The sequence below is a fragment of the Pelodiscus sinensis genome, chromosome 2 (assembly GCF_049634645.1).
Source record: "Pelodiscus sinensis isolate JC-2024 chromosome 2, ASM4963464v1, whole genome shotgun sequence".
Classification (NCBI taxonomy): domain Eukaryota; kingdom Metazoa; phylum Chordata; order Testudines; family Trionychidae; genus Pelodiscus; species Pelodiscus sinensis.
This window is the reverse complement of record NC_134712.1, coordinates 32,207,791-32,218,382: the sequence shown is the minus strand read 5'-3', so window position 1 is coordinate 32,218,382 and position 10,592 is coordinate 32,207,791. Positions and strand designations below refer to the sequence as shown.

At 40.9% G+C, this 10,592-nt stretch overlaps 1 protein-coding gene across 3 annotated transcripts in view; it reads left to right on the top strand.

Moving 5' to 3' along the window:
- The first annotated feature begins 8,989 nt into the window (after positions 1–8,989).
- ZFPM2 (zinc finger protein, FOG family member 2) overlaps positions 8,990–10,592 on the top strand; it is a 569,933-nt gene continuing 568,330 nt past the window's right edge. For 2 of the 3 annotated variants that reach the window (XM_075920227.1, XM_075920226.1), the window contains exon 1: positions 8,990–9,166. In XM_075920227.1, the coding sequence (XP_075776342.1) occupies positions 9,127–9,166 (40 nt within the window). In that variant the 5' untranslated portion in view covers positions 8,990–9,126. The remainder of the gene's footprint in view (positions 9,167–10,592) is intronic. The other variant, XM_075920231.1, reaches the window with a different exon arrangement.

The window sequence follows — 10,592 nt, the reverse complement described above, 5'->3', positions numbered from 1 at the left end:
CTATTTTGAAACAACAATTTTGAAATAATTGTTATTCCTCGTGGAACGCAGAAGTACATATTTTGAAATAACCAGTGCGTTATTTTGGAATAATGGATTTGGTAGTGTGGACACTCCACTTGTTATTTCAAAATAACTCCCTGGTGTAGACAAGGGCTAAGTGCCCATCAGTTTTGAAAATGGCACTTAGAATCTAGAATCACTGAGGCATTTTTAAATATTATCTCTCTAGACTGAAACTTTAAGCTATTACTTTGATTTTCTTATGCTACTTGTGCATTTCACACAGAGATGGATATTTGGGGGCAAATTATACTCAGATTAAGACACAGTGGCTTCATATTAGACTGTGCTAAAATTTAAACAATTTAAATCAGGGATGGGGAATCTCCAGCCCAGGGACAAGATGCGTTCATCAGGGTTAGTCACTAGCAGGCTGTCAATGGTTCATTTACCTGAGCATTCTCAGGCACGGTCATTTGCAGCTCCCAGTGGTTGCAGTTCACCCTTCCTGGCCAATGGGAGCTGTGGAAAGTGGTGGCCTGGCCTGTACTGCTGCCTGTAGCTCCCATTGGCCGGGAAGAGTGAACCATTTCTACTGGGAACTGGGAACAACCATGCCTGTGAACTCTTAGGTAAACAAACTATCTGACAGCCTGACAATGGCTATCCCTGGTTAACTGTGTGTGACCAGCATGCCAGAGAGTCCCCACTTGTGATTTTAATTACACAAAGCATATTGGACTTCTGCACATGTTTACAAATGTGGTCTGTTGGGCTGATAGGTATAGTGGTGTAGGAATCAGAATTATAATTTGACATTATTTGGTAACATTATAAAATTAGAAATATGTGCTCAAAAGTTAAATTTACAAAAATAACATAGAATTATAAATTACCTGTTGAATCTGAGCTACATTTCCTACTTGATTTTCTTCAATATATTGTATTATAAAGTCTAAAACCTGGATTGCAGTTACCTTACTTTTGGCAAAGAGACTGGTCCTTTGAAGGTAGAAAGCCTCTTGAATCCCACTTTTGAAAGACAGGTGTGCTGACATGTTAGGAATTGCTTCATAAATTCATGTATCTCATTTATAAAATAATGACATAACTGAAGAATTGCATGTGATACGGGAAGAATATATCCCTTATCTAGAGGAAAATGCAGATGTGCAAGTGAGAGGTACTTGAATTCACCAGGGAAAAGTTGTGAGGGTTAGTGGTATCTCTATCCAAGATTTTGTCAAGGTTTTGTTTGTTGCTTTTTTGTGATTTATATTATTTTTGCTACATCATTTTGTAAAACTAATAAAGCTATTTCTGAATAAATAAGATATGTGCAGTTCTGCTGCATGCATTATGGTGGGTAGAGTGTCATTTTCATGGTGTGGTCACATAGCTAAGTCTCAACTGCAGATCATTTACCAATGTGAACCAGAGATTGTTATGCAGCCATGCAACAAGAGTGTTACATACTGTACTAATGACAGCAGAAAAAAGGAGTTTATAAAACTAAAGGTTGTGCCACTGCTAACTGCTGGCAGCCCCACTGGAGTTAGAGCTGTATTTACTGTGGAAAAATTGTATATGTTACCTAGTCTCTCTAGTTTTTTTAAAATTCTTTATCATGTTTCTGTGTTGACAGTTAAGAGATCAGTATTACAGTGTACCTTGCTGTGCTAAATCTGTAGCACACAGCAAATGGATGTGACTAAATGTGGACATGGCTGTCTGAGATGATACATAAACTGCATATTATCCAGAAGGGGGTGCTATCTTCCAGCTAAACTGCAATAGGTAGTGGGAATGTAGGGAGAAGATATTTTTAGTTACCTTAATGCTTGATTATATCACTAGTGAATGAATGGACTGTCAAACAGGATGGACATTGACTTGTACATAAATTGTTCCTCTCATCTGCCAGCACTCTGTGTTTGCTGTTCTCTTTTTTTCTTTCTTCATGATCCTATGCAAAGGTGCTTTCCAAGCAGCATCACTTATTGAGTAACACTTACAAGGATTGTAACAAAATTGTTATGGAGTATGAGGTTGAAGAATAAAGAGAAACGCAGTGACTTATTGTGGCACTTTGGGGATTAATCCAGAGCAATAAGTGTCAGCATCTGCTCTGCAACTCTGGGTGCCTTAAATTACATGATGCTGTGGCTCACAGTCCTGACATCAACAGCCAGCCTACAGGCATACAGGTCACATGCTGATTTCCACTATTCAGTTATTTTTTGCAGATTTACCCCAAGACGTTCCAGTTCTGAATTCCCCCCAAATCATCTGCCTGCAGAATAATCTAATTTGGTTCCAAGAGTTGTGAGTTATCGTGTTACCTGCCTCCATAAATGAGAGTTTTGCTATGCCTGGGCTATGAGACAACTCCCTGTTACACTAGCTTGTCTTCCTTGCCAGCAAGCTCTTTAGGATACTGCCAGTCCAAATATTGCCATGAATCCTAACTTCTGAGTTCCTTAGAGTCATCTTCCTACAGTGTCCAGTTTTCCCTGAAACAGTCACAGAAATTATGCTGCTCCTCGTTAGCTAGGGTTTGACAAAGCTTTTTCAATCAGAACTGAATTGGTTTGCAGTAATAGTAAAACAAATGTATTTATCAAAAGGACATAGAATTAAATTATACCAAATATAAAAATAAATAAACACAACTATGACATAGCTGGAATCACAGAAACTTGGTGGGATAATCTGCATGACTGGAATATTGGTATAGAAGGGTACAGCTTGCTCAGGAAGGATATGCTGGGAGAAAAGGGAGGAGGTGTCGTCTTGTAGATAAAAATATATACAATTGGACTGAGTTTGAGATGGAAATACGAGACAGACTTGTTGAGAGTCATGGTAAGCATAAAAGTGATAAAAAAGGAGGATGGTATCTTACTAGAGGTCGACTGCAGACCACCTTCCAAGGAAGAAGAGGTGGATGAGGCTTATTCAAACAATTAACCAACTCATCCAAAGCATAGGATTGGGAGAATTCAACTATCCACACTCCTGTTGGGAAAATTACAGCAGGGCACAGAAGCTTCAGGGGGTAGTTGAATTAGTCTGTTACAGAAAAAAAATGGTCTGGTAGCACTTTATAGACTAACAAAACACTTCTTCAGATGACCGGAGTCTATCCAATATGTTCTTCAAATGTATCAGAGACAATTTTTTATTTCAGAAGGTGGACACAACTTTTGGGGGAAGGCTGTTCTAGGTTTGATCTTGACAAATATATTAGAGAAGAACTGGCTGAGAATCTGAAAGTAGAAGGCAGCTTATGTGAAATTGATCACGAATGATAGAGTTCATTATTCTATGGAATGGTAGGAGGGAGAACAGCAAAATAAAGACAATGAATTTGAAGAAGGTATCCATTAGCAAACTCAGGAAGTTGGTAGCTAAGATCCATGGGAAGACGGTCTAAGAGGAAAAAGAATTGAAGACAGTTAGTAGTTTTAAAAAAAACTTTAATAAGGGCACAGGGCAAACTATTCCACTTCTTAGGAAAGATAGGAAGTATGGCAAGAGACAACAGGAGATTTTGAATGATCTAAAAAAATCAAAAAGAGTCCTACAAAATGTGGAAAGTAGGTCAAAAACAAATTACAAATTATTTAGACAAGTTAGATGCCTTCAAGTCACTAAGGCCTGAGGAAATGCATCCTAGAATACTCAAAGAGCTGACTAAGGAGATATCTTAGCCATTAGCTATTATCTTTGAAAAGTCATGGAATAAAGGAGAGATTCCAGAAGACTGGAAAAAGGCAAATATAGTGCCAATCTATTAAAAGGGAAATAAAGACAATCCAGAAAAATACAGACCAGTCAGCTTAACTTCTATACCAGGAAAGAAAACGGAGTAAATAATTAAAGAATGCATTTGTAAATATCTGTAATAATGTAATGAGTCACAACATAATTTGTTAAGAACAAATCATGTCAAATCAACTGGATAGCTTTCCTTGACAGAGAGAAGAGGGAAGGGAAGGATATGGTATATCTAGACTTTAGTAAGGCTTTTGATAAAGTCTCTCATGACCTTTTTATTAACAAACTAGTGAAATACAATGGAGACGGAGCTATTATAAAGTGGGTGCAAAACAATTTGGTTTACCATTCCCAAAGAGTAGTTAATCAGTCATTCAGTCAAATTGGAAGGGTATAATGAATGGGGTTCTGCAAGGATCAGTTCTAGACTCAGTTCTTTCAATATCTTCATTAATGATTTAGATAATGGCATTGGGAGTACACCCATAAAGTCTTTGGATGGTACCAAGCTGGGAGGTGTTGCAAGTGCTTGGCAGACAGGATTCTCATTCAAAATAATGTGGACAAACTGAAGGAATGGGCTGAGATAAAAAGGATGACATTCAATAAAGACAAATGCAAAGTACTACAATTAGGAAGCACTGGCCCCTGCCCGTCTCCTGCCCCCCCATTACCTCTGTGAGAGGCAGCAAAGTGGTGGTAGGTGACTTTGTGCCCCCCCCCCACTCTTTGTGCTGCTGCCTCTCTATTAGAGGCAGCAGCATGGGTGTTGGGACAGGCAGGAGGTTCTGCGGGATCCAGTGCTCATGGGGAGCCAGCTTAAAAGCCGGCTCCCCACAGCACCAACTCCTGCCTCCACCCTCCCTTGCTGCTTCTGATGCAGAGACATCAAGAGGAGGGGAGAAAATGTGTGTAGTTGATAGGATTAACTAGTAAGACCAGGCTTGTGGGTTAATTGTGTAGTCAACTGCATGCTGATATCCTTAACAGCTGGAAGGGATGGTCTAGATGGTGCTTGCTCCTTCCGTGAGTGCAGGAGACTGGGCTTGATGACTTTTCCAGGTTCCTTCCAGTTCTGCGATTTTACAGTAAGATAGAAAGGATTACAAGCAAGTAACTCTGAAACAAACAAAAACTGGTTTATTGGTGTATTAGGGCATTAGATTTCCTGAGTTAGAACTCACTTCCTCAGATGCTGAGAAGAAAAGGGGGGGTGGGGAAAGAAAGGGTTACAGAGGTGGGAGTGTGACATCAGTGCTGTCACACTCCCATCTCTGTATCCCTTCATTTTCCCCCCTTTTCTCTTCAGCATGAAAGCTTATGCCCTCATTGATGTTAATTTTTAAAGTGCCACTGGACACTTTGTTGTTTCTGCTGAAACAAACTAACACAGTTATCCCTCTGAAACAAAGCATAAACTGATCACAGATAGTTAGAAACAATGAGTGGGAGAGGTGAAAACTGCCCCTATCATCTTTAAGATTGAATGAGCATTCCTTTATGATGATGATGATTTAATTGTTAACCATTTTATTACTGGTCATAGTATGTAAAAAAGGAAGTGGTTGCTACTATAAAAATGTGAATTATCTACTGTGTGTGATGTCTCATTTTAGCACGATAGAATCATAGAAATGTAGGACTGGAAAGGACCTCAGTAGGTCATTTAATCTAATCCCCTGTACTGGAGCAGAACTAAGTAGACTGCCTAAGTAGACTGTCTAGACTGCTCCTATCAGGTTTTTGTCTAACCTGTTTTTATAAACTTCCAATAATGGAGATTTTTCACCTTCCCTAGATAATCTGTTCCAATGTTTAATCACTGTTACAGTTAGGAAGTTTTTCTTAATGTGTAACCTAAATCTCCCTTACTGCAATTTAAGTCCATTACATCTTTTCCTGTCTTCAGTTGTTAAGGAGAACAATTTACAACCCTCCTGTTTATGACAATCTTTTACTCATTTGTAGATTATCATGTCCCCTTCAATCTTATTTTCTCCAGCCTCAACAAACCTAGTTTTCTTCCTAATGTTTCTTCATAGTTGCTGCTAGTATAGGCGTATTCTAAAGAGACTATATTGGATGAGTGTGGTTGTTGAGGTTGCAATGGAAATCCAAGGGACTTCTGTTTAGAGAATGATTAATATATCTCAGGTATATCACTGTTTTTGTGGTGAATTTTTTTTTCAACAAATTCTTCCTGAAGCCTTTGTCGACTGCTCTTGTAAACCTCATTTCACGAGGTATAAGGGAGCAGTCAACAAAAGCGTTCCCTGTCGATCAATCCACGTCTTGACTGTTGCGCTGTGCCGACGATCAGCTGAGCTGGCACAGTGCGGTGGCCATTTTTATTTTAATGAAGCCAGGGATATTTAAATCCCCGCTTCATTGACTATGTTGGGTAGCCTATTTTACATGCCTGTTGGCAGAGGCATGTAATCTAGACATACCTATTGAGTGCATCAAATGCCCCTAAAACAATTCTATGGGTGAAACCAATCACTGTGTTTTTGCATGAAATTGCATAGAAAAATCCCCCAAAATAAAAACACTATACCACTAATAGGTGATCACTTTTCACTAAGCAATCACTCCATACCTGATTTTTTAGTACTTGTCCTCAAAGAAAACCTGCACAACACCTTCAGAAAATGTGTATGAAAACTTAATTTCATGACTCTACAGGACACCAAATACCATGGACTTAACAGGAATACTGGTTTTATGGCTCATTGCAAGAATTTGAGCACACCACATTTCCTGCTACCCTTAAATGCCTGTTTCAAACTCTTTATGCATAACAATCCAACCTTTAGTTGCCCAGTTCACATTGAGCAATTGCCTCCAACATGTGCTACTTCTTCTGAATAACAATCTGTTCCAAGTTGAATCTGAGATCAGATACTCTCGGTATATCTACGCTGCAATAAAGCACCATTGGTTGGCTTGTTTCTGCTAACTGAAGCTTACTGAGTTTGGAGTGCAGGGTTGCAAAATTGCAGTGTAGACTTTCAGGCTTGGTCTGGAGCCATGGTTTCAGGACTCTTCTCCCTTGCAAGATGTCTGCATTGCATTTTTATAGTCCCACAGCTTGAGCTACAGGAGCTTGAGTCAACTAATCAGTGTAATGAAACAGAAGTTCTCTTTTTGATTGGTTTGGTGTGCCTTATAGAGGAGGAATCTCAGTCTTGGGTTGAACAATCTGGTTTCTAAGCAATCCACCTTGAATTGATACTCACAGTAGTGCTTCCCCCTTCTCTCCCCGAGCACTCATTGTTATATAGTATGAGAGTGTACATTACGTCCATGAGTAATTTGCCCATTGATACTTAATAATTGCTTCTTACTCAGAATTATGTGTCTGGCTCATACTGTGCTAAAAATTTTATTTTACTAAACAATAAGAAAATATCCTAGATACAGCTTAAATGTATAGCACAGTTTGAGTTAAAAGATACTGAGCATTCCAGTTGGCTTTTGCCTTTGAAACATAACTTATGTTACAGCCTGAAAAATAGTATATGATCACTTAAAATACTAGGGATGATATTACACAAAGACTCTACATCTCAAGGGTACCAGCCAATGGTACTATGCATATGGGATGACATGCTCCCTTTAAGTAGAGGAAAACACTCATTAGTAATACATTTCAGCAGAAGACGCAAAAGAAAAAGTATGAATTGGGAAGGAAATCATTTACCCTAATCAAACTGTTCACATAATTTAAGAATACCTGTAATAAACCCATTCATTGTATATATTCATCTAAATCATTCAAAGAAATGTTAAAGCCAATTGTGTCTTTTATGAAGTGATGTAAATCCAGAATAACATGACTGATGTTAGTGGAAGAATTTCAGAATAGAACTGTGAAAGTAAGTGTATGTGGAGTTTGTAATTAAAATTCTGATTCACTTAATTTATATTCATGACTCTCTGCACTTCTTCATGAACATTTACCTGAGCAAGTATTTACTGACAGAAATATGAACACTAAAATGCACAAATATTCACTAGTGTATTTGTAACCGAAACTGAACCACTTTGTAATACTTTTTGTTATTTGTATAATATTTGTTTAATCATGAATGTTCATAGATAAGTTGTGAATGGGGACTTTTCTTTATATACAAAAATAATTCATTTGAGAGCAGGAACAGTATCTCTTGAGTTAAGTGATCAATGAGACATGCAAATAATTATCACTACAGAGCAAATACACAATTTGGTGAATCAATCACAGGCTACAGTTGCTTGTGCAAACAATCAGTGTGAACAAGTGTGAATAATGAACAGATTTGTTGGAAAACAGGTCCTGGTTGTGGGGTAATTCAAGAATAAGGCTCAACTTATTTACTAGTTTACTGCCAACAAAGTTTGAGGAGCTCTACTTTGCAGGGACACGCGGGTACCTGGGGGGCAGGATCTGATGCAGTTTGTTCAGTTGATTACTGCCTGATGGACCAGCCAGCCAACCACCAAATGCTTTTTCTGATTTTATCAATGCGCACACATACACGCACCTACAGCGTGCCCTGGAGATATGGGCAGGGGAATGCCTAGTTCCAGCTTACCCGTGAAAAACCCCAGGTGAGGCTGTCCAGGAAACGCCAGTGCCCATCCCATGGGGCATCCGCCTGAACCCGGCCCCTGCAGCGCCCTGGCCAACGAGGCCTTAACAGAAATGAAGAGGTGTCTGTCTGTGTGTGCGCGCGCGTCGCGGGGTGGGTGGGAAGTTAACGAGCGCAGCGCGTGGCGCTCACCTCAGTCTGTGGGAGCCCGGCTCGCTCATTGCCTCTCTAAGGGGAAGTTGGGGCGGCTGGGGGGCGAAGGGAGCCAGCTCCTTTCCCTACAGAGAGCAGCTTCGCAGGCTGTTGTTCGCAGGCGGACCCGTCTGTGGAAGCCGCCAGTGTCCGTCAACCCCGACGGACATATTCCCCCACCCCCGCCAGCCTTGGAAAGCCCCTCCCTCGCCCCCTCCTCCCCTGCCACCTCCCGCAGCCCATCAGTCTGAGCCGAGCGCGGCTCCGAGAGCGACAGCAGCGGCGGCATCCGCGCGGCAACGCCGGGGAGAAGGCGGGCAAGCGAGCGCTTCCCTCCCTCCCTGCTCCCCCCCCACCCCGCCTCCCTCCCTCCTCCTCCTCCTCCTCGCTGCCGCTCTCACTCGCCCGAGCTCTCTCTGCCCCTCGTTCCCTGTCACTCGCTCGCCCTCTCCCCCTCTCATTTGACTGTGCCTCGCGAGGCGTCCAGCGGCTCCTTCATGAGCCCCGCCGACTGATTGTCACCCCGGCCCGCGCCCCTCTCCTTCCGCACCTGGAGCCAGGCAGGAGCAGCGGCAGCATGTCCCGCAGGAAACAGAGCAAACCCAGGCAGATCAAACGTAAGTTTCCTGAGGGGGGCTCCCTCCGCCAGACTTTTATTTATGTCCTTCTAGGGAGCGGAGAGACTGGGGCGCGGAGGGTCCCGAGTATGGGCTAAAGGGTTAAACTTTGCCAAAGACAGAAAAGGGCAGGGATGAAATAAAAGCTCCTTTGATGCAGCCCGAGTAGCTTCCTCCGTACTGAATTGCCTACTCCTTGGGAGCTGTGTGACTGCCTCACGCACTGCCTTAAAACTCTCGCATTCAGCGTGCAAAGCAAATCACTTTCGTATTGTAAAGTTGGACTGACTTAGGAGACCAGGGTGAACTCGTCTTCACAGAAACATACGAGGGATCAAGGACAGCTGAGGGGGGTTCTATGTCAGGCTTAGGCTGCAAAAATACCAGCGCATGGCAAAGAAACGAAAAGTGCGTGCAAGAAAAGTTCCAGCAAAGGGAGCACTAGGAAAAGGCTCCTCCGAGCTGCACAACTCAATAACCTTCTCTGGGCAATGCTGATTTAGTCATTTTCGGTTCTCTTCGTCCCTTCGCTTAGGTTTGCATTATGCAAAACTTTGCACCTCCCTGTAGGATTTGGTTTGCTTCTAAACCAGTTGCAGATAGTCATCTTTGTTGTTTTCGGAAAAGCAACACTTTTGAAAGGAAAATGTTTTTGCTTTGGTTAGTAACCAGGTGTATAGGTGGGTCGTAGACAAAAATCTTCGTAATAGTATGCTACTATTAGTATCCATAGTTCACTTTTTGTGTCTGAGACGCGCGTCAGTGACATGTGCTATAATCCCAACTTCATAAACTTCTCCGTGCTTCAGATTGTTCAACCGAACGAAACAATCCTGCCGGTCAGTACTCAAAGAAGTTGTAAGCGTTTCAAAACAGACATAATAAACCATTTTGATTTTAAATCAGCACCACTGAGCTGATACAACTTCATTGACGCCTGTATCCTAGAATTACTTTAAACTAACCGTCATGTGACTTAGAGAGAATCTTTTAATATTTTCCTCATTGATTTCTAACTCCAAAATACTTATGAATAGCTCAGTTCTAGTGGATTTTTGAGCTGATGAAGTGATTTAGCAAACAGAATGAGCTGCAGCTTGAAAAAAGATTGGTCACTGTCAAACATTTGTATTGTGTTGGTAGTGCATACCTACTTACAACTGTTTTTTAATTTGGAAAATAAAACAGCATATTTCCGATTGTGTTCTGTGTTTATTTAGTATATAATAATACCTGATTAAAACTTTCCTGTTTTGTGTAAAGCCTTTTAAATCCTTCATTTTTAAAGGAACTGTTTTAATTACTGTGGGTTTTGATATACGTAAGTAAACATGGTGTTTTCCTTTTAAACCTATTCATTTATTATTTAGTTTGCATTAATCTATTAAAGTATTTAAGTAGTATGGTTAATATTTTAAAGCTGTAG